Below are 24432 nucleotides of genomic sequence, written 5' to 3'. Positions count from 1 at the left end.
CCTCTGCCCCTCTCCTGCTCGTGCTCATACTCTCTCTAAACTAAATACAACTTTTAAAAAACACTTAATGAATATGTGCAGTAATGAGCAAAAATGTGCATGCTGTGATTTTAAGTTACAGTTTTAGGATATGACAACTATCAATATATTTTATATTGGATATAAAAGACCCAAACAACTACAAAGTTCACAAAGAAATAACACTAGAAGGAAATACACCAAAATGGTTATGTCTGGGTGTTAGGTATTAGAACACTTCCCTTTTATTTTCTGAATTTTCCAAGTTTTCTGTGATGATCATGTATTACATTTATAATGGAAAAAGAAGTAAAGAGTCTACAAACTTACAACCAAAAATGTAAAGAAATGCCTGCCCATTAGAGAAAAGATGAGAAGTTTCTCTGAGGTACTCAACACAGCTCTAAAGTCAGTTAAAGCAAATGTGCCTTCATCTTTCCCTCTCATATCACATGATTTTTTTAAAAAAAATTATTTATTTATCCATGAGAGACACAGAGAGAGAGGCAGAGATATAGGCAGAGGGAGAAGCAGGCTCCCTGTGGGGAGCCCAATGTGGGACTCGATCCTAGGACCCCAGGATCATGACCTGAGCCAAAGGCAGATGCTCAGCCACCAAGCCACCCAGTCGTCCCCACATGACATGATTTAACACAAGAACCTGCTCAACAAGAGGAGTTCAGAATGAACAATTTTCCTTAGTCCTTAACAGTGTCCATAGAATCACTTACAAATCAGGGGCCCGAGTAGGGAAAAACCACCATATTGTTAAGATGCAGAAGACCCTTCAATAGCAAGGAAATATTGGGGCTGTTCTCCAAAACTCCATTTGTGTCTGGGGCATTGAGGCAAAAAGCAAGTTTTCTTGATGAACAACCAGATCCGGCTTCTACTCCTAGTTGCTCTGGTTAAGATAGACCCATTCTTATGAATCAAACATCCACTCTTGCTTCTGGCCTTCGACAATGTTTGAATGGAGCATTCTATCTTACTTGTTTCAAACCTTGGTTAGCCTAGAGAAGCAGAAGCTCCTGAAAATGGTACTCTTTCTGCCTACCAGCCTAGAGGACACTGGGGACTATGCCTATGGAATCTCTCTGATTGGCTCCACCTATCTGTCTCTACACCACCCACCTACATCAGGAGGGTCTGACCTCAGAGGCGTGCTAAGCACTGAGATTCTTACCGGCTTGCCTCGTTTTCCTGGTCTTCCTCTGGGTCCCCTGTGTCCTGTTATCCCAGGCTCACCCTTTGGACCCATTTCACCCTGGAAAGAAGAAAGAAAAGCAAGAGAGGAATTAAGGCAGGTGGAGCAGGGTCATCTCTACAGGTCTATCCAATCATTTGTCATGAGAGCAGTGTACTTGATCATTCCAGACTTTTTCCAACTGGCCAATCTGGGAGTTTGGGAAAGTGATGAGGTGATGTAAAAGGTAGATAGATTTTTCAAGGAAGGGAAGAACAAGGTTACTCTGGGTGAGTTACTGACTATCTGAAAGAGACAGCTGCTGGGCAGCACACATTTTGGTGTCCCAAATCGCCATGCTAAATGGCCAAAGTAGGAGATTCCTGCATTTCAGTGACATATATGACTGTGACACTGTAAGCTGCCAAGGAAAAATGCTTTCTCTCTTAGTTGAAATTTTGTGTTTTGAATTTATGCTCAAAACAAAACACATCTATGAGTTTCTGAATGATTCGACACAGTTTTGACAGCTATCATCTCTCAAAATTTTCTGTTTATGTAATGACCTTTATTTAGGGTTATACATTTCCCTACTCTTCTGTAAAAACTGGTTTGAGTTCCAGCTCACTTTCATTTGATTTAGATGAAAACTGTGGTGGAAAATGTTCCAGACATATTCAAATGCTCAATATAATTATTGTAAAAGGCATGGGAAGCAATGTCAACAATACTCCTAATCGAAAAGCCCTACTTTGAACTATCAGAACCAAATGTACTAATTGCAGTACTATGGCCAACATTTTGTAAAATCCATTTCTCCATCATAGTTTCTTTCCTTCCCTGTGTTCTTCTAGAACTCCAAGCCCACCTACTATCCCTTTGGGTCATGGACCCCAAAACATCATTCCCACCTCCAGTTATCCCTCTAGAACCCAGAATGCGCCACCAACAAGCTAAGTTTAGCAAGAGCAACCATGAGAGTTTCTATTAGTTGGAAGCCAGTGTCCATGAAGAGCTACCCCAGGCACTCAAGAGAACAATAAACATCAAGAAAGCTCTTCACATGAAGGTCAGAGGAAGTATAACACTACAGGAAACACTAATACAGAATAAGGATCAAGCATAGAACTCTGAAATTATCCAGCACTCAGCCAGTGTTAACAGATTTATCCCTACCCAAGCCATTAACATCTTGCCACACCAAGAACTGTCCTTAAACCTGTGATTTCTTTCCAACCTGTCATGTCCTCTAGGACGTAGGCAGTGAGAGCGTGGGAGGATAACATGGACTTTCTATGGCTAGGAGGATGCTCATACAATTTTCCTCGGCTGTTTAGAAGGGGTCAAGGGGCATTTTATCTGGCTTGGAGAAAACTGCAGCATAAACAGTATAAGTGGTTTTAGGCTTTGTTTTTTGTTTCTTTTTTAAGATTGGCAGCAGGAAGTATGGCTCCTCTCTTCATCAACTGGAAGCAGCCAGTATATTCTTGATCTAATTTCTAATAAAAATTATTATTATCATATCATCTTTGTCTTAAAACAGCTTGCCATGAAAGGAAAGAGAACTCTAAAAAAATAAATAAATAAATAAATAAATAAATAAATAAATAAATAATAGAGAACTCTAAATGGCAAGTCTAGTAAATGGTGCAGAGTCCAGAGAAGCTGTCATACTTAATTCCACAGTAATTTATTATTCTTTGATGTTCACTGTTGTACTGAATGCACCTAACCTAAATATTTTTAAATCAAATTATTTTGTTCTCTTTTAATGTTTCCTTTAACTTGCTTATGTAATTATTCATTTTTAACCCAACATTCCACCTAGGAAAGAGCAGGAACAGAGTTTTTGACAGCTGAAAGTAGTAATAAATAATAATAAATTACTGTCAGATGATTGAAATTATTTAAATATGCTCTCCTAACTGAAGGTCAGATAAAAATTGTTTATTCAAGTTTGGAAAAGAAAACTTTAAGATAAACTCAGAATACAATTAGGATTCTAAGCAAACATGCATTTTGCATGTTCAAAGAATACTATGTATGCTGTGATGCTGTAAGGCTAGGGAAAAATGACAACCTCCAAGGTTAGTGGCTTTCAGCATGAAGAACACAATGTTCGACAGAATTGTTCTCAATTCTGTTGTAAATCAACTGAATGAACTCCATTTTTATGTAGCCTTGTTCCCAGCAAGATATCCATAAAATCCCACTAAATATTTAACTGTTTAAATAAATATTTAACTGTCAAATAAAAAATATTTGTTGTCACCCAGCTGAAATAATGCTGCATACCTCTGGCAGTAGATGTGCTGCCCTCGAAGAAGGTCTGAGTTGAGTGTCATTAGCAATGGTATTAGGCCAAAGATGCCTGTGCCTCACCCTGGGGCTCTTGACCATTGCAGCTCAAATCTGATCCCTCTGTTATGATGCCTTCGGCTCCTGAACATTACCTGTGGCCCTCTAAGAGGTAGGAAATGGAAAGAAAGGCCTCTCCACCAAAATGGGGTGTCCTTTCCCTTCCACTGAACTGGAAGGAGGTCTCAGACCATGCTGGAACCCTCTCATCAATGTGCACAGCAACTTGCTCCTCTTCTAGACCAGAAGCTTCCACAGCAAAACCCACTTTCTCTGCTCAATGGACAGGAAGGCAGAGCTATTTGTGTAGTGCTTAGGTCTAATGTGTTACTGAGGCCTACTTTATTACTATTTCTAAGTACTTACTTTCTGCCCCAGCATTCCAGGAAATCCTGGGAAGCCCTGTGAAGAGAGCAACACACAGTGACTATCTCTGAGATAGGTCCTGAGAGGGCTATGGAAGAGGGTGGTTGGCTGTTTTCAAGAGAAGAGCCCTGTTGGTCAGCCAGCCAGTCAGCCCAACAACTCACAGGGGGCTGCCACTTCCATTGTAGTTTATCATTCCATGCAAAGGCCATTACCTTTTCTCCTTTGGGACCCAAGTCACCCCTTTCACCTCTGGATCCCTAGGAGGAAATCACAGGAGAGAGTCAAAGAGTTAATACCCTGAGGGGAAAACTGGAGCATTACAAAATGAAAGCTCTCTAGGCCAACACCTTCATTGTATAGACAAACATGTAGGCTCAGAGATTAGGCGACTTGCCCAAGGAAGGAATGCTTTGTGATCTACCTTTTTTTTTTTAATTAAAAGATTTTATTTATTTATTCATGAGAGACACAGAAAGAGAGAGGCAGAGACATAAGCAAAGGGAGAAGTAGGCTCCATGTGGGGAACCCGATGAGGGATTCGATCCTGGAACTCCAGGATCACACCTTGAGCCAAAGGCAGACGCTCAACTGCTCAGCGGCTCAGCCACCCAGGCATCCCTGTGATCTACCTTTTGTTTGGGCCACAAAGACCCTTGTATTAATAAAAGACAACTCACAAAATTCTAGGTCCTGGATCCTCTCTCATTCTGTAGAAAAGTTGTCCCCAGGTTCTGGCTGGATTTTTTATTTGGTTTGCTTTTTTTTTTTTTTTTTTTTAAGATTTTATTTATTTATTCATTATAGACATAGAGAGAGAGAGGCAGAGACACAGGCAGAGGGAGAAGCAGGCTCCATGCGGGGAGCCCAACGCAGGAGTCGATCCTGGGACTTCAGGATCACGCTCTGGGCCAAAGGCAGGTGCTAAACTGCTGAGCCACCCATGAATCCCTGGTTTGGTTTTTGACAGATGAGAAGGCTGTGTGGTGGAAGCTTGGTCTAAAGACACACATCAGCCATTTTCCTTTGGGAGCCCCCAGGCAAGCCGTGTTCCCTCTCCACAAGGCACAATCTTCAACTGCTCATCTGTTCCATGTGAGAGGCCTCTGCCTCCACTGGAGCTCCTCCCTAATCCATGTGCCCTGCCTCAGAGGACCCTTCACTGCTCTCTCAGCCCAATGACAAAGGACAGGGGAATATCTAGGAATGGTCACTATAGTCACTAATTTAAGAAAAGCTTGGGCCTATCTTCTGCTCACCATTGATTCCAGAGCCAATAGCCCAGATCAGGTTCTGGGAAGCCATCAGAGACAAACACTAACCTTTTCCCCTCTGGATCCAGGGTAGCCCTAAAAGAAAGCAAAAGGTACATTTAGGATCAGCCCTATAGGACCTCTAGGTTTGGTGCAAGAGTGGAAGGAATCCCTGAATATGATGGCGAGGTGTGTCCCCACCTTGTGCTCCAAGTTTTAGTGGGGGCTGTAGCAGTAGACATAAAGATGTCCCCGAGGGTTATGTTTATACCAGGCCTAAATAGAACATTGCTTTTCTTACTCACAAAGGCCTGAATGAAGGTTTCCAACTACTTTTTTGTTCAGAAGCTTGACCCTCCCTGCCCAGGAGAATAGCAGGAAGGACATCTGTATGCCCTGTGTCCCAGGCATAATGCCCCACAAGGCTGGTATAGGCAAGCATTCCGGCACTGGGCTTTCCAATATCTCTAATGTTCCCCAAACCCAGATGGCAATTTGCATCTTTGTGGACAGCAGCTGTTCCAGAATTTAGAAGACCTGGGAATGTCCACCTGGACCAACACACTGACCTTGGAGCCCATTGGTCCTCTTGACCCTGGCAAGCCCATCACACCCAGGTCACCTTTTTCACCCTGTGGGAATTAGAAGAAGAAGGAGGAAAGGACCTACAGTGACTTTTATAGAAAAACAGAACCAGGAGAATCAGGGACAAGATTAGGATGAACCAGGGACATTGGAACTGGCTGATGAATCTGAGGATCCCCCCATGCTCCCTTGTTCATTCCCAGGAGTTCAAGGCTCCATAGTCCACACTTCATTATGATATTTAAGATTAAACATAAAATGAAATTGCCCAAGGCAGAGCAGAGCAGATCTCCAAACTAAATGTTAAGATGCTATAAATGCTCCATCTGTTATTGGAGTGGGTTGTGGGAGGGTGGGGAGAGAGCATGGGGGCACTGGGGCCTCACAGGACTAAGTGTCAGCCCCCCCACCCCCAATAAAAACTTTACCTGCTTTGTTCTTTGCATAGGTAGGGCCTTTCAGGCATTTCCATATACTCTGACCCTAGGTTTGCAGCCAAACAGAGTGAACATCAGCCCCTGGGCATGTATTATTGAGACAGGGGGCTAAGACTCATGGGTGGGCTCTTGATGTTACCCCTCAGAATGGTTTGCAGTGGGAACTTTCAGCACTGTCTGTGCTAAAAATTCTATACCAGTGATAAAATGTAGAAGTATAAGATACTCATACTTTAGAATGTTTTTAGAAGTCACATTAAAACAGGTGAAATTGACTTCAAGAGCATTTTATTTAATCTAATTATCATTTCAACATATAATCAATATAAAATTAATGAGATTTTACATTCTGTTTTTCATAATATATATTTGAAACCTTTGTGTATTTTGTATTTAAATCACATCTCAAATCAGGCATTAAACTTCCATCCAAAATACTTGATCTGTATTTAGAGTTCATAAAATTTAGAGCTGAAAAAGCAGATTCACACATTCAAGTCACTCCAAACATGCTTAAAGATTTTCAATTAACTGAACTGAGTAAAGGTCTTTAAATTCAAACTTAAATAAAAAATTCAGTTCCTCAACTGAGGAAAATGTACCAGGCACATTTTAAGGAGGCACTATACAGTGGATTTTTAGAAAAATATCCTTGGGACTTTTCCTAAGAGGACTGGGAACAGTTTTCTATTCCCATAATAAATATAGCTGGTAAGTCAATCAGAGCACATAGAGACATTCACCTGCCCATCCCTAATTTCTGTAGGTCAAATCTGCACTCAATAGTCTCTGAACAAAGAAAGAAGAATATAAACAAAGGCATGGATGTAGGTGTGTCAGCTTTCCATAATCTGTCTGAGGAATGGGATTTCATCAGCATTTGGCAATCCCCATCTAAATGTAGGATTCTAGTCTTTCCAGCTAGCCAGTGTCTACCCCCTCAACCACCATTCTCCTGCCAACAGCTTTTCAGACACAAGCCCTTCTTGAGGTCCTCTCAAAGAAACAAACAAACAAACAAAAAACCGTATGCTAACTCTGAGGACAAAGGAGAACTAGGGCCCCTGTGAAAGAGGGAAGCAGCCCCTCATTTCCCCCCAGAAGAGAAGTAGAGCAATTGAGTGGACCAAGGTCATGTAGTCCAACCGAAGGAGAAAGTATATGGGGACCTCTGGGCTTCTCTTGTTCTTCCTCTTAAGGAAATGAGTTTCATTATGTGCCAAAGGCCAGGGGGCTGACATCTTCTCATGTTCTGATACCACACGAGTCCTGAGAGTGTCCGAAACTTACCCTGGGTCCTTCAGGGCCCACTGGCCCGGGCATGCCAGGAACACCCGGGGGACCAGGTCTACCCTTCAAAAATGAACAACAAAAGTCAGGATGACTGGGTTTGTTTCACTCCTTCCAGAAAATAAGATTTGTTTTGGGGGTTCAACAGGAACTGTGTAGTCCCTAAGCATGGCCTCTGGGTTACCCATCCCCACCCTCCAAAGACTGATGGCCTAGAAAGTTGGGTCACTTAGATATAAGTTAAAGTCCTTGATATCACATTATGTCAACATTTAAGTTCTTATTCTACTCAAGACATGGAAGTTGGTGGGGGCGTGGGGGGCGGGTAGGAAGGCAGTGAAGGGATTCTAAACATCTTGACTTTTTGCTCATCACCTTCATCTACCCCGCCCCCCAATGTTCCTTGCATTCCAGTAGGTTCTCCCCAAGGACATGGTATGGAATGGGATAGGATTTGGTTTAGGGTGTACTAGCAGATGCTGTTGGTATTCCCTCAAAATGTTTTTCACTTGTTCACTGTTCCCATCCCCCAGGGGCTACCTGCCTTGCTGCCATTCCTTGCAACTCATTCCTGCAACCTGCAACTGTGGAATTTGCCCATGGGCAACTGTAGCTGCCTTGCAATTTAGGTACCTGCAGCCATAGCCCCGCTCCCTTACTTCAAGGGGGGACAAATTCTGTGGTTCAGTTCACACTCCAGAGCTCCCCAAGGAATAAGGCTGAAGATGAACTTCATCTGATACCATGCCAAGCTGGGCTTCTCCCCTTGTACCATCCAGTTCCCTCTCGGCTCAGGATCCTCCTGAAAGAGCTCCCATAGTTCATTCACTTGCCCATGGCATATGTGGCCTCTACCTCTGCTTCTAGGGAAACCAGCCTAAGCCAGGAGCTATGAAAGAGCAAGCTTTATGAGAGCAAGTGGGAGGGGGGACTTGTGGTCTCTCTCAACCTCTGTACCCATTGGCTAGTTTTGCAGTTAGCTTAGCTAGACATGTGGAAGGCTCAACCCCTAAACCAGAGATCACAAATGCTGGCGTGTGTACTGGTTTCTACTCTTGCCTCTCATGTTTATGGCAGACATCACTAATTGATCACGGTCTTCATTAGTTTTGAGCATGGAGACCATCCCAGAATCCTTTCCAGCCTGCACTTCAGATAATCACTACTATACTTTGGCTAGAGCTGTGATCTGGGCCCTGGAGGGATATAATTTTGCTCTGCAAAGGTCCATTTGAGGATTTTGTTGATAGTGAAACCACTTGAATAAAACATTTAACCAGCAAAATAGTGATTTATATTTAGAATCATGAGCATCCTTTTTTTGGTCAAAGTCTTGCACCTCCTTCTATCACCAAGACCCACAGATTCAGTGCCAGCATCTGTTGACTACAGTGAATAGTTGATGATTTACTCTTTCCTGACATGAATGAGAGTCTTGATGACATGTGTTTGGTTCACTCAGAGTGCCTGTGACCTTAGGTAACCCATTTATTTCAGCTGGGCCAAAAGGCAAGAGCCATTTGCTTCTGTGTTGCACTTCATTCCAGTATAATCAAATAGACAGTGAGAGTCATTTTGTGCCCTCTAATGGATAGCAGGATGAGATGCTCTGAGGTTGGGGAAAATTCGGCCAGGCTTGGCAGCCCCTGGGAGAAGTCCAAATGTCTGGTAGTAGCAGGCTCTAGCTCTTGAACACAAGAGCGGGCAGAAAGAGCCCACTGTCATCATCAGAATGGCAGTGGGATTACTGTCTACCTGGGTACTGGAGCCCAAGGAAGCACCTGATGGTCCCCCATACCCCTAGGAGTGTGCGCACATGTGTGCACATACACATCCCTCCCCCCACATGTGGAGCACGGTTGCCCAAGTAATGCTGACAGAACAGCATGGACCATACCTTCCTTCCTGGTAGGCCAAGCTCCCCCTGTGGATGGAGAAGACAGGTAAGCAGAGGCTGCTTTGGAAGAGAAGTTCTGGAAGCACAGAGCTTAGTAGGGCTGATGGCTGGGCATGACCATGTGGCTTGGTTGCTTGGCCGCTCACAGCACCCCTGCCATGTCAGTGGGCCAAGCTGAAACACACCAGTGGGATCTCATACCTGCAGCAGCAGCCCCATCATTATGGAGCTCATCCTCATGCACTAAGGCAGAATTAGCACATGCTTTGAAATCTCAACCAGAAAATTCTCAGTGGCATCCCCAGGATATAGGCTGGAATTACCAAGGAGAGGCAGACTGAAGGTAATAGTGGCTCATACCTTTTCTCCCTTTGGTCCTATCTTGCCAGGAAGTCCCGGTGGACCCTACACAATCAAGATGAGAAATGAAAAAGTATATATCAAACCAAGGCAGGCCAGGGTGGTGAGGAAGGCAGGACTGGGAGGGAAGCTCTTAGCCCACTGGACTCCTCCAACAGCTTGCAGACTCGGGGCTCCAAGGACCCCATGAAGGACCCTCTTATGCCCTCCAAACCAGTCTCCTGTCCTCTTCTAGCTTTCTCTGAGCTGTTTCCAGTGGTGCCATGGTTACAACTGAAGAGTCTTGTTTGCTGAAAACAAGATGCTTCATCACCTCTCTTATCTTTTTAGCTGCTCTCACCAACTTTCCCTGGGGCCCTGATAAGAGGGAAGTTCCGTTTTGTACACAGGAACAGCCAACTTAGAAATTCCTGTGCTGGATCTCTGGGGACCAGTTGCAGTGAAAGCCTTTCTTAAGATGTTAAGAATGTAGGCAATGGAGCAGTTTTGTCACGTTGCCCAGCCACAGGAATGGAGCGGACTCTAGCTTCAGGATTCTAGCACCTACTACTAAAGCTTGGCACATCCACAGCCAGAGTGCAGCTACTTTTTGCTCACCCATCTATGAAATGCTCAGTTGGCTAACTGCTTCCAAATTCCCTAGTACAGCAGAGAGGAAATCCTCATCCCAAAGATCTGCAGGTGAACACGCCTAATACAAAGCCTGTTTGAAATAAGATTCCTATGAGACTTGTCCAAATACCAAACAGCCCCCTCAGCAGCTCCCAAACCTACCACCTTAGAATCCCCTGAGGATCTTTTAAAAATCCCAAAGACCAAGGCATATCCCAGATCAATTACATCACAATCTCAAGGAGAGGTGCACAGTCATCATGGGTTTTTGAAACTCTCAGGGGATTCTAATGAACAGATAAGTTTGGGAATCACTGTCTTTGGTTATTCTCCTGTTTCAGGGGAGGGGGGAGGAAGAGAGTTATCATTTCATTTCCTTTCCTACTCTCCCCCTTCACTCCCCCCCCCCCACCTCATCACTTCCTTTACCCTCCCACCTTCCCTTCCTCCCTGCTTCTCTCCCTCTCCATTCCTCCTGGTCTGCACTCCCTTTTATGGAAAGAGGGTTTTCTGGGAGGGTGGCCTCACCACCCCACCTCCTCAGCCACCTGCCCAGTAACCCACTGGGGACTGGGCTGGCCCCACCACCTGGCCCTTAGAGCTGTGCCTCTTTACTTCAGAGCTGCATAGGCCAGCTTGGGTAGATGGTGCCAAGTCCTTGGGGATGAAAGGTCAAGGGGGCACTGATGCTCCCAGAAAGTGTGACTTAGAGGGGCAGAGGTTCCCTGCTCCCCAAAGCCTGTGATCCCAGTGTAAAGAGAGGCCCAGGACAGTGCACCATCCAGGCAGGGTGACTGAATGTTGTTTCATTGTTCCATTTCTTATTATCAAGCCTGTTTTTTCCATTTCTTAAAATGGGCTGGAATGATTTGACCAGGCCACTGTGCTCTAGCTCAGTGCTTCTCAAACTGGGATGTGCAGAGGTTTCACTAGGGGGTCTCACTAAAATGCAGATTCTGATTGCAGGGCTGTGTGAAGGGGGAGGGGAGAATGAGATCCTACATTTCTAACAAACTCCCAGGGGATGTCAATGCTACCCGTCTGCAGATCTCACTTCGCTTGGGAACAGCATTTTACAGTGTGTTCTAGGGCAAGGGAGGGGTCTGCAAATCCCCCTTCCATTGGGCAACACGTTCTCCGTTAAGACTTGAATGGACTGCGTGAGGTTCGAGATGGGCAAGCATGGCTGGAGAGCTGCTGGTCTGAAGTCAGCTGAGAACCCCCCTTTCCTTCCCATGTTCTGTGGTCCTCACATGCTCCGAGACCTGAGGAGACTGCCAGAGGTGGGAAGGTAGAAATCCACCTGAGAGGTATTCCTTAGGGTACCCATCTCGCCTATCTGCAGACTTCCCAGCCCCTCTGCAGCAGCCAATTCTGGGTCCAAAGGTCTGTTTTTATTGCATCCAATAAAATTTATGGAGAACTTTTGACAACCCATGCTCTGGTGGAGACTGCCCACAACATGTGAACAAGATACACAATGTCCTTGCTCTCAAGACCAGGGGTGGGTGAGCTGTCTCTGTTAAGAGGCAGATAGTAAGTATCTTAGACTCTGCCTCTGATACAGTATCTCTGTCACAGCCACTTACTGTGGCAACAAAGGCAGCCAGAGACAATACAACTTTAATTATAAAAACAGATTGTCGGGATTCCTGGGTGGCTCAGCAGTCGAGCATCTGCCTTTGGTGTGATCGCCATCCAGGGATTGAGTCCCGCATCAGGCTCCTTGTGAGGAACCTGCTTCTCTCTCTGCCTGTGTCTCTGCCTCTCGCTCTGTCTCTCTCATGAATAAATAAGTAAAATCTTAAAAAAATAAATAAATAAACAGGTTGTCATCAGATCTGTAGGCCATAGTTGGCCAGTCACTGCCATAGGGCCTGTATTTTACAAAGGGAAAACCAAAGAGACCAGGGAAAGTCACGAAATGAATAAGAAAACTGTAATAAGGTGAGAAAATGATGCAGAGAATGAAAACAGGTCATTGGGATGGAGTGTGATGGGGAAGGCTACTGTAGACTGTGGTTGAGGAAGGTATTTCTAAGGAGCTGGTCTGCAAATTGTTCTGAGTGACAAAAGAGTTGGCTGTGGTAAAAATCAGAGGGAAGAACATTCCAGACATTCAGACCCATAAGCACAAAGGCCCTAAGGCTGGAAGAAGCTTGGCATGCTCCAGGCCCCAAGAGATGTGCGTTGGGTGGGTGATGGTGGTGGTATAAGACAAGGTAGGAGAGACAGGGAGGGTCCTCTTCAGGGGGCAGGGGTGGAGAGAGAATTTGTAACTGAGGGTGAGGAGTCTGGCTCTTAGTCTCCTGTGACCAGAAGCCATAGGAGGGGTTAACAGAATTCATAAGGCGATTGGGCAACTGGAAGGGGTAACAGAATTCATAAGGCAATTGGGCAACTGACTGTTGCTTGTACTCTCTTTCCCCTTCCATGGCAGACCTCCAAACTCCAGGCCAGGGAGCATTCCTCCTTGATGGACCCCCGCTCCCATGCAGGCCAGAGGAGCCAGGGTCTGTATGACAGGGTCTCTGGAGAGTGCTCTTGTTTGTCTAGAAAAGCCTCCCTCTAACGTTTTGCCTGTTTCTCACTCTTCCCTTTAGCTTTAGTGGGGAGCAGTGTGTTGTCTGGTTGCAGTGTCTGGGGGCAAACAAAGGTCAGAGTAACAAGTTCCCCATTACCTCCACTTTCTGGCACTCCTTGGTCCACTGGCAAGGGTCCATGGTCACAGAAGGGGCAACCCACTGTCACCAAGTGTTTGATGATAATTATAATAATAATCCCACCCATCTGGGCAGCAGCTCATTTGGTCCCCTCACCACTCCCAAAATCCAGTACTGCAGGGGTAATTATCTCCATTGCATAGATGAGGAAATCAAGGCTGAGAGGTCAGAATTCACCCAGAAGAGAATCACTGTTCTATCCATGTGGCCCTGGAGCTGGAGGTGAGCTCTTAGAGAAGGAAAGACAGCCCCCATGTTACTTTAAAAAGGGCAGCTCTAAGAGAGTCTCTCCAGTGGGCTTCATCGCTCTGAACAGAAGACAACAGGAGAGGATCTGGGGGAATGAACCAACCTGGGGGCCAGGGGGCCCAGGGGAGCCGAGTGATCCTTGTGCACATGAAGACTGCGTGGTCTCCAGTTCCAGGATGAGATTCTTCATGTCTGGGGACAACAGCTTCAAAGCAAAGCAACACATGGTTACAAGCCAGACTTGGGGGACAGAAGAAGGGTCACCATCCTGGACACAGACCTGCTCCGCAGTCCAGTCCTCAAGATACCCAAAGGGTGTCTCAAGAAGATGACCTTCTGGGCCCCCACTTACTGGTCTCTCTTGAGACATACCTGGCTTGAATGGATTATAAAGATAGAATAGCCACTTTGGATGGAGTTAGGAAGCTCATTTCAGGGGCTTTTATCCAATATCTAGGACAACACTGTCCAATGGAAATAAAATGCAAGCCACCAGTGCAAGCCACGTATATAGTTTTAAATTTTCTGGTAGCCACATAAAAAAGGTAAAGAGAAAGAAGTGAAATTAATTTTCATAATATATTTAACCCAATATGTCCCAAATGTTATCATTTCAACATGTATTCAATATTTAAAAATTACTCATGAGACATTTTACATTCTTTATTCATATTAAGTCCAGTAAAAAAAAATCCAGTATTCCATATCAATAGCCCATCTCAACTCGAACCAGCTGCATTAAAAGTGTTCGAGTCACATATGGCTAAGTGGCTACTGCACTGGGCAGTACAGTTCTTAGAATTTCTGGAAAAATCTGAGAATCTCAAGTCCCTAGAATATCCTGGCCCATTGTCATCTAGCTCAGCTTCCCAAATCCTGCTCTTTCCCTCTTCCCAAATTGGGCTCCCTCTCACGCCTCAGTATGGCTATCAAGGCACCATTTCCTGCATCACCTCACAGAAACAGCCTCCATTCAGTATAGGCTGTGGGAGGGAATTACACAAATACTTGGGAAGAAAGGGAAAAATCCATATCTGAGCAGCTGTAGGGAGTCTCAAAAGTTTTTAAATCACCTCATTGTTCTCAGGAAGACAGGACACTTTGTCAACTCCAATTTCCAGCTGAGAAGAATCTCCCTCTGTAGCTTATTTAAGACAGTGGAAGAACAGACACACACCAGAAACTGCTAAATGTCTGTTCTAGGGTCCAACCTGCTCCGTGAGAGTAAAGGTTTGGATCCCTCAAAAAGAATCTGGAGGCCACTCACCTCAAGCAGGCGGCTGTGGGGGGGTGTGTGGGGGGTGTGTGGCAGGCACTGGGGAGCCAGCACGTCTACTTTCTCATGACTCCTAAGGTACTCACCAGACTTCGGCCCCCTCTGAAAAATGGTGGTGGGAACAGTGGGGGTGGAGGGGGCGTCAGGAGGCAGCATGCTCTGTGGCTACCACGCTTCTTCTGATCCAGGCCGGGAAGGGCTGTGCAGAGAAAATCGCTGCTCATTAGCATGGGGTCAGTGCCGGGGCCTCTGTCGTCCCCACTGAGAGACCCATGCGGTACCTGAGATTTCTGAGTTTGATTTCTAATCCATTTACATGAGTGCGCCTTCTGTTTACTACTTGATGTAACCTTCCCCTAGCCTTCAGTAAACGAAGATGGTTGATAAACAAGCAGGTGGTATGGACACTGTGGCCATAATAAAGTCCATTTCTCCCTCTTCTGGGACTGACTTGTCATTTAGCAGATGTGACAAGGAACGCAAAGTTCAGACCTATAAAGCACCTCTAATAGGTCAGAAGGCAGTGTTTGCTAATTATTTTGATGGTGTGCTCAAAGGGCATTGTTCAGGGAGTGGGCAGCTAGGGCCTGAGGTGGTGTTGATTTTAAGAGACTCAGAGCCCTGATTTAACACATATATTTGACTCTGGACTCTACACACACATTTGGTGTCACCCATATTCACTAAAGAGTTTACAGTTTAATGACTCAATACATGGGTGTGAGGAGATGAATGGAGGGCCCTGGACCCTGATTGCTTTATACAACATGGGGTCTTGCCCATGTTCAACGTTAGTGTATGCTCAGTGTTGAAGTATACCTTATGGAAAGGATGCAGATCATGAGTCTACAGCCCAACAGATTTCTGCAAAGCGAACACACCCTCGAAGCCAGACCCATCCTCCCCCCAAATCAAAACACATAACTCCCCAGCATCCACAAGCCCTGTAAGCTCCTGTCCAATCCCTGTGCTCCTCCCTCTCCACCATACTGACTTCCAACCCCACGGACTCATTTTATCTATTCTGGAACTTTATATAAATGGAATCAAACAATATGAACTCTTGTGTTTGGCTTCTTTTTGCTCATCGTAGCATTCATGGGGATCATTCAGATTGTTGCTTGTCGTTGTTCATGCTGAGTAGAGTTCCACTATGTGGCTAGACCACAGTCTGCTTATCCATTCCACAGCTGCTGCATATTGGGTTGACAACCACTACATACCCCACCAGAATGGCTAAAATGAAAAGGACAGAAAATAATAAATGTTGGCAAGAACATGGAACAAATAGAGCTCTCATACAATGGCCAGGGGGAGTGTAAGTTGGTTCAACCTCCTTGGAAAACTGCTTGGTATTGTCTACTGCAACTGAATACAGGCAACCTCTATAGCCCAGCAATTTCACTCACAGGTATTTACCAACAGACAAGCAGGCATATGTTCACCAAAACACATGTACTAGAATATTCACAACAGTAATACCCATATTTGCCACAAGCTATAATTTTACAGTATCCAGTTTGGGTCTTATGATGGTATCCTCACCTCCATTCCTTCGCGAACCTCTGACCTCATAGAATATGGGGCAGGTCACTCACCATATGCCTCTTGGCCCTGAATCCAGTTTCTGTCTTATCTCTCAGGGGCCTCTGATTGTCTACTGTTTGCACCCTCTGCTCCAGGACCTGTCTGTGGACATTAGGCAGCTGCTCCATGCATATCCACACACTCACTCTCCAGTGGAGGAGCATTCCACTGACCTGTGCCAGTAGTCCTCAGTCCTCTCTGACCCAGTGCCTCCTTTTGTAAGAAATATTTTGTGAAGACCCTTTTATTACCTTGAAATGAAATTAACAAATTATACAATAGACATACGCAATTTTATTTTTTTAAAGATTTTACTTATTTATTTGAGAGAGAGAAAGAGAAAGAAAAAGAGCACAAGCAGGGACATTGGCAGAGGGATAGGGAGAAGAAGGCTCCCCATTGAGCAGGGAGCTCGATACAGGGATCAAACTCAGGACCCTGAGATCATGACCTGAGCTGAAGGCAGGTGCTTAACCTATTGAGCCACCTAGATGCCTCTGCATACACAATTTAAAAAATCAATATAATCTTACAGCAGCCACATGTGGAGGTGGCCTCTCAGGGCCATGGAAGAGTTGAGGACAAAAAAGGAAGGGATCACTGCAAACATTACTGAGAAGAAAGAAACGAGGAAGGGGCCATTGTGTTGTAGGAGTGAAAGAGGAGGGTGGTTTTGAGATGGCAGGGACCTGGAACCACAGTGATCAGAGTAGGAGATGGAAAAGTCAAAAGAGGTACTGGTTTGTGGGGAAAGCTATCAAATTTGGTTAGACATTTGTTCAGTTGAGCACATGCCTTCCCAGGCACTGGACCAGGCTATGTGGGGGGTAGAAAGATGCCTGACTGGTGCCCCCGACATGCAGACAGTAAGTCCTGTGGAGCTTGAATGGCTGCCAAGGTCCTTCTGTTCATATCCCACTCCTCCCAGCCACACCTAGCCTAATCCTAGAGACTCCTATTCATTCATCAAAGACTGTCAGGTGCCACTTCCACCAGGAAGCTTTCCTTGATTTCCCAGGTCAAGGTTGAGAGTCCTGCCATGTTTTTCTCTGGGCTTACCCCATGTTAGCTCATACCTATAGGGTAAAACAGTTTCCTTGTATCTCCCTGACTACAATGCTTTCTGGGAGGATGTAAGCCAGTTTTTAATCCCCAGGTTCTAGCACAGTACCTAACATACACTAGATACTCCACAAATGCTTGCTGAATTCATAATAATAATAATAAAAATCCCAAACAATTACTTCATGATTAGGCACCAGTGAAATGCCCCATACATATAAATTCATCTAATCCTCACAGCAATCCTGAGAGTTAAGTACTATTGTTATCATCACCCCCACTTTACAGATCAGTTAACTGAAGCAAAGAAGTGAAGCAATTTGCCCGAGGTCATACAATTAGCAGCAGGGTTCTAGGCTTCTTCCTCCTGATCCCCACACTCTTCCACATGTGGGTGGAAATAAAGGTCAGGAGCTCAGAGAAAGGAAAGGGGCTCCCATAACAACTACCTGAGATATACAGCATCAAGGGTTTACAACCAAAAACCATCAGGAACACACGTGTGGTTGCACAAAACTGGCCCTATTGGCTCATTGTGAAGGAAGATGCACACCAGGGGCCCACGGGGCATCTTGTAAGAGGCTGTTAGAATTAGAAACGACAAATACCCACCATTTGCTTCAACGTGGATGGAACTGGAGGGTATTATGCTGAGTGAAATAAGTCAATCGGAGAAGGACAAACAGTGTATGTTCTCATTCATTTGGGAATATAAATAATAGTGAAAGGGAATATAAAGGAAGGGAGACAGAACATAAAGACTCCTAACTCGGGGAAACGAACTAGGGGTGGTGGAAGGGGGGACGAGGGCAGGTGTTGGAGGGGAATGGGTGACCGGCACTGAGGTGGACACTTGACGGGATGAGCACTGGGTGTTTTTCTGTATGTTGGTAAATTGAACACCAATAAAAATTAATTAAAAAAAAAAAAAAGAAAGGATTTGTTCTAGGATTTGGGCCTTCACTAGATGATGCTTGGGGGTGGGGGAGACTTGAGGAAGTAAAGTCTGGCCTCGCTCTGGATTGGATGGGGTCAGGAAGTGAAAGTTAGTCTATAACTATCTTAATTCTTATCTAGAAGAGAAGAGCAGAGGGAGACTGAAGCTGTGGGTAATAAAGCAGCAGCTGTCACTCATATTAGCAAGGACAGGCGGATAGTTGGCCATTTGTGTGGTTGGATGGTGGTCAGGTTTTGTCTGTGTCTGATAGGGTGATACAGTGGCCTTTTTTTTTTTTTGTCTTGGGCCTTGTCTGATGCTGTGCTCTGAAACTGTTCTCATTCAACAGAACACCATACCATGGCCTAGCTGTGAGTGGCAGATACATTCCACCTGTCATGAGCTGCTTTCTCTCTCTCAGGGGAAAAAAACACTGCAGTACATTGTCATAAAATTTGACATCAATGCCAATCATATTCCTTTTCAAATTCCTTCAAGTAGCTCTCCTGGAGTGCAGAGTAAGCTCAGTGGGGCAGCTTCCACTGTGTCCCTTGCCTTGGGCACATGGGGAATTTGGCAGCCACGCACCAGCATCCAGAACCCTCTCGGCGCTCCCTAGTGGAAGTTCCTCCTTTGCCGCTCTTGGCAGAGGCTGTGGTTTTCTGCAAAACCTCTGTCAGCCAGGGGCACCTGAGAGGTCTGCACATTCACATGGCTCTATGCACTCCTCGCCATTGATTTTTCCAGGCCATGTATGGCCTCCAGTGCCTCCCTTTACACTACATTAGGTGCGGTCTTCCACAGATGAAAGACCCCGAATCATTTAAAAGCAATTCTCTTATTTCTTCCTGGAAACTGGAGAACTCTTTGGTGAACATAAATTATCAGTTGCTTTTCCTGCTGAGGCATCTGCATTGTTCACCTCTCCTCATCCCTCCTTGCCTTTTCCCCCTTGACCTTGACTTCACTTTCAGCAGGTGAAGAGCATCTATTTCTGCTTACCCCCCAAACTCCCTGGAGATGTTTGTTTTTAGCACAGTCTAGTTTATTTACGGCTCATTCCAACTCAGAATATTTCCATCAGGTGGATGTGTTTGGGAACAGCTTCCCGCCCCTCCCTCCCTGTCAACTAAGCCTGGACTTCACATGTCTATTTTAGTGTCATCTGAGTGGCCTGTGGGTCTCTTTCAGGACTAGGCTGCCTCCATGGAATCGTGTCTAAGCCCAGGGTCCAGCTTGGAAAAGCCCCAGCAGGCTCTGTGGTAATGGAAACAATCATGTGTGTATGAACATGGGGCCTGCAGAAACCCGGGTGTGCCATGTGGCTCAGGCCCAGGCAGCTGCCTTGGAAACGCCAACTCCCATGGAATTTCAGGACCACTTGCCCTGACTTAAAGACACTGAAGTCATACTGTACATGGCCACTGCAGTGCCAAATCACGGGTAGAAATAAAGCTAGGTCTAATGCAGGCTTGTGGCAAGTGTCTTGTTTTTGTTTCTGTTTTGTTTGCCATTGCAGATGCTGACTTTGCCTTTGCACTCAATACCCACTTACTCTTGGGTGCATCCTTGGAAAGTGTGACTTACTCGCACTTACTCCTGAAAACATAGGGACTTGGATAAAAGGGTATGAGTCTGGGTGCAAGCGACCATGTGATTCGCACAGCTCATTTCTGAGACTCAGATTCCTTACCTACACCATAAGGAGTCTGGCCCAAACCATCTCCAAATTCTGTTTTCATACATATGATACCAGGATCTCCACTGTATCCACCTGTATCTCCCACTCATGACACCAGCCCATCAGTAGGTCATGAAAGACAACCTGTTTCTGCCTCCTGTTTTTTGCAGCAAGAAGAACTCCCCCACCCCCACCGCCCAATAAAGCAAATGTACCATTAGAAGCCACCAAAGGAAAGAAGTCACATAAACATCCTGCCTTTGCGGGGTGGGAAACTTCTAGGTGCAGCCATATATTACCTATTCTGCAACTGCTCAGAGTTGGGGGACTGCTCAGCTTCTTACTTCCGCCTCCTCCCACTCTGAGGCCTCTCCCTGCCTGTTGGAACTTGCAGAAGGACGAAAGGAGAGAAGAGGTGAAGGACACATGCTCTGTGCAGCACTGAGTGTTCTGACCATGAGTCAGATGTCTCAGCTACAGTGAATTTCTCATGATAGCTCGTTTCAATTTGCTCAAAGTTTTTCCTGATTCACATATTCCAGAGAAGGCTATGCCCTATATCTTTCCTCTAACCCCTACACATACCCCACACATCTTGAAAACAAATTCTGATCCTAAAAGTTGAAAGTATTTGAACTGCTCTGAAAGACCAAGGTAGGAATTTGCCATCTTGCAATTTGCCTGAGTGGATATGGGGAGCAGGTGAGGGCACAACCTACAAAGGATATGATTTGGCAGTTTGGTGGCTACTGTCTCTGGGGCAGTGTGGCCACATGACCCAAGCTGTCAGCCTGGAGAATAATGGACAACATCTCGGCCACCCAATACCATGGCTGGCCCCAGACCATAGTGTGTGATGTTACTTCAAAGCCAAAGGAGCAGCAGCCGCCTGCCTCAGACCTCAAAGTTAAGGTCACAAAAGGGGCACACCCAAGCACACACACACACGCTCACGAGTGTATATCAAGGTCCCCACCAACTCCATTGTCAAATCCCTTTTATGTGCAATTCCAACACTGATCGAGAAGTTTAACACTTAAAGACTGCTGAAAGCACTCAGAACAGGTCTTTTTTTTTTTTTTTCAAGTCTGCTTTCTAAGCCTTTTTTCTAAACAATGCACACATCATATATACAGGCATACAACACACACACACAACTCACCTGAGCAGCAAGCTGAGAAACAGAGCAGTCCTGAAATGGTGAGCAGGTGAGTGAAGCTGAGTGATAGACCAGTCATTGTGGGCAAGGCCCAAGGAGGGACTGGCCAGGGAACACACGCTGGCGACAGGCTGAGATTTGTCACGCCTCTGAGCACTCCCAGCTGGGCATTTGGGGTGGGAGTCAGCCAATCCCTGCTTTGGTGTTGCTTCTGCCCCAGATGCCAGGGGTCCAGAGGCCAGTACTCAGCTCCCGGGAGCAGGAACAGGTACACGGTGTTCTGGCCTCAAGAGAGGCTACAGTGGGGACAGCTTGGGGGAAGAAGAATGCCCCTGTCCCAAGGAAGGAGGTGAGGTTGGGAGCAAGGAATACTGATCGCCCTTGCCAGCCAAGAGGAAATGGGAGTGCAATCCGTCTAAAAGGCTGCTTTTCATTTAGCTCAGAAACTGCCCCTGTCAATACTGTTCTGGCAAGCCTCAAAGTCCACCCCCACTGTGATTGTTCTGGGGGAATCTGTCCTCCTCTACTTCAAGGAAGATCTCTGTCACCATGTCTGTGCCAAGGTGCTGCCAACAAAGATAAACTTAATTTTTAAAATTATAAAGATTAAAAATATATATACAGATATGCAAAGAAATATATATATATATACATATATATAAACGTATATAAATATATCCAAAGGGCTAGTGAAGTAAACCTTTTTGGATGAAGCTTGCCTATAAAATAATAAAATAGCATATACCAGATACATGTGGAATCTGATAACTTTATAATCATACCCAATGCACATGCATGCACACGCACAAAATTCTAGATCATAAAAGACAGGATTATTAGTACTTAGCAATAAGCACTCGACCGTTGTTTTAACCAGGTTAGTAGAAATCATCAGTTATTGTAGGATTCAGAAAACTTTTTCCAGAAAGAGCCAGATAGTAAATATTTTAGGCTCTGTGGGCTGCACAGTCTCTGTTACAACATAACTCTACTATTATACATGAAAGCAGCCACAGACAATAAAGCAGCGTAGTTGTGTTCTATTAAATTTTTATTTACAAAAATAGGAAGCAGGCTGGATTTGGCCTGCAGGCTGTAGTTGGCTGACTCCTGAGCTATAGCCTTCAGAAGAAATGTTATTCCTTGTATTCACTCATTCATTTATTGTTTCATTAATTCATAAACACATATTGAATGCCAAATGTTTCCAAGACTCAATGACTAGACACAGTTCCTGTTCCTGGCATGTGTCACTCAGTGTCATGGAAAGAATATAGGCCCTGGAGTCAGCAAACACAGTCTGGAGTTACCCAGGCTGCCACTTACTAGCTGTATAACGCTGAGGAAGTTACTCATTCCCTCTGAGTCTCAATTTTCTCATCTATAAAATGGGTAGAGCAAGACTCATCTTGTTAGATTATTGTGAGTACTAGAGCTAAGGATTTCAGAGTTCCTGGAATAGAACAGGGCTCTTTAATCGACATTTTCAGAGATAATGATTTTGTACTAAAAAGGACAAAAAGAGAAGTGGCTAACACAGGCTGGGGATGTTTAGAGGGATTTGTACCAGGAAGTGATGGATACCAGTTGGGGGGAGGGATGTAAGTGAGAAATCAGGGGAAGCTTCCTGGAAGAGGAGAGCCGAACTTTGAAAGCAGAGAAGATTTGCTGGTACCAAGATGAAACTCCTTTCAAAGGGAAGAAAGGGTTTAGGTTCTGTTTCTTGCCTGGAGCATTACCTTCTGTTCACACAAACAGAGTCTAAGACATCAGAGAAAGGATGAAGGGCATGGAGTGCTCAATCTAAAATCCCAGACCATTGTGGAAATATCATCAGCATCACATTTTCCCAAATTCTTCTGTGTTAGGTCATAGCCCCACAGTGCATTATTTTTCAAATCCCATTAAAAAACCCTTGGAGATGGAAATTTTGCCACTTTTCAGCACCAAAAGCACTTCCTTTTTACCATTCAACATCAGACTGTTCCTAAAAAGGTTGACACATGGGGCAGCCCAGGTGGCTCAGCAGTTTAGTGCTGCCTTTAGCCCAGGGTGTGATCCTGGAGATTTGGAATTGAGTCCCACGTCGGGCTCCCTGCATGGAGCCTGCTTCTCCCTCTGCCTGTGTCTCTGCCTCTTTCTCTGTGTCTCTCATGAATAAATAAATAAAATATTTATAAATAAATAAATAAATAAATAAATAAATAAATAAATAAATAAATAAAGGTTGACACATGTAAACCACTGAGCTGCACTTTATTGTAAAAACAAAGGAGACTGGCCTAGATGGTCACTGAGGTCTTATCCCACTCTGATGTTTGAATCTCTATTTTGAACCTAATGACTCAGGCTCATGAATCTCTGTCTCTTTTCCATGTTGCTCTCCTTCTGCAACTCACTTTCCTGTATTCTGTTTCATTCTCTATCTCTCCAAGGACTAAGAGCCAAATCTCCTTAAGTCAGATGCCTAGATGTATACTCGACTTACTGTTAACTGCCCTGCCAAGCATGCCAGCCTGAGATTAGGAATCCTGTTCTCCAGGCCTGGTGTGTCCAGTAATGTGCCGTGTCACCTTGGATAACTCACTTCCCCTCTGGGCCTTGGTTTCCCCAAATGTGAAATGGGAGCAATTGGACCAGAGGAGCTCTAAGCCCTTTCTAGCTCTGGCTTCTACCATGGGCTAGGATTTCTGAGACTTAAACAGTCCTTCATAAGGGCCCTGGACAGGGATCGAAGAACATTCTTTCCCCTTCTCCCCCAGTGATCCATCCCATGCCCTCGAGGCAGGCGGCCTGCTGAGTTCCCACTGGTTACTTCACCCAGGCATCAGCTCACCACAGCAGAGTGGCCTGCAAAATCTAATTCATAATAAAGGTTTCCGGGGCCTTCCTGCAGCTGTCAGCAGGTGTCATATTCACAGTATTTTGTCTTAATTGCAGCTCTGGTACTTATCAACCAAGCCAGAAGTCCACTTCTGGAATGCGGCCTCCCTGGGCGCCGTTCCAGAAGTCTTGTCCCCCTCTGCCACATGCAGGCCTGTTCCCTGCTGTTCTGGGTCAAAGCAGAGTCCTCTGTGCTTCTTGTCCTCCTATGTCTCTCACTCCTGCTGCATAGAGAGATCTTGAGGGCTGGATAACTTGGCATTCTCCCCCAGGACCCAGAGTCTCCAGTGTGAGGCAAAAACACCTGCATGTTTAAAGGCATAGCCTAGGGATGCCTGGGTAGCTCAGTGGTTGAGTGTCTGCCTTTGGTTCAGGGTGTGATCCCAGGTCCTGGGATTGAGTCCTCCAATAGGCTCCCCACGGGGAGCCCCCTTCTCCCTCTGCCCACGTCTCTGCCTTTCTCTGTGTATCTCTCATGAATAAATAAAATCTTTAAAAAGAATTTAAAAATCA

General features: G+C 45.3%; 1 protein-coding gene across 6 annotated transcripts in view; it reads right to left on the bottom strand.

Annotated features, from left to right (window-relative positions):
- Positions 1-24432, bottom strand: part of COLQ (collagen like tail subunit of asymmetric acetylcholinesterase) — a 74845-nt gene that overhangs the window by 17086 nt on the left and 33327 nt on the right. For 4 of the 6 annotated variants that reach the window (XM_041734063.1, XM_041734064.1, XM_041734065.1 and 1 more), the window contains 10 exons: positions 14697-14809; positions 13438-13539; positions 9751-9795; positions 9391-9417; positions 7494-7556; positions 5751-5813; positions 5251-5277; positions 4144-4188; positions 3929-3964; positions 1205-1285 (listed from right to left, as the gene is read on the bottom strand). In XM_041734063.1, coding sequence (XP_041589997.1) covers positions 1205-1285; positions 3929-3964; positions 4144-4188; positions 5251-5277; positions 5751-5813; positions 7494-7556; positions 9391-9417; positions 9751-9795; positions 13438-13539; positions 14697-14809 — 602 coding nt within the window. Of the gene's footprint in view, positions 1-1204; positions 1286-3928; positions 3965-4143; positions 4189-5250; positions 5278-5750; positions 5814-7493; positions 7557-9390; positions 9418-9750; positions 9796-13437; positions 13540-14696; positions 14810-21039; positions 21708-24432 lie in introns of those variants that run through there. The other 2 variants (XM_041734066.1, XM_041734068.1) reach the window with 2 other exon arrangements.

The sequence above is a fragment of the Vulpes lagopus genome, chromosome 19, assembly GCF_018345385.1.
Source record: "Vulpes lagopus strain Blue_001 chromosome 19, ASM1834538v1, whole genome shotgun sequence".
Taxonomy (NCBI): Eukaryota; Metazoa; Chordata; class Mammalia; order Carnivora; family Canidae; genus Vulpes; species Vulpes lagopus.
Note: the sequence above shows the minus strand (reverse complement) of the source record. Positions and strands in the feature narration are given on the sequence as shown.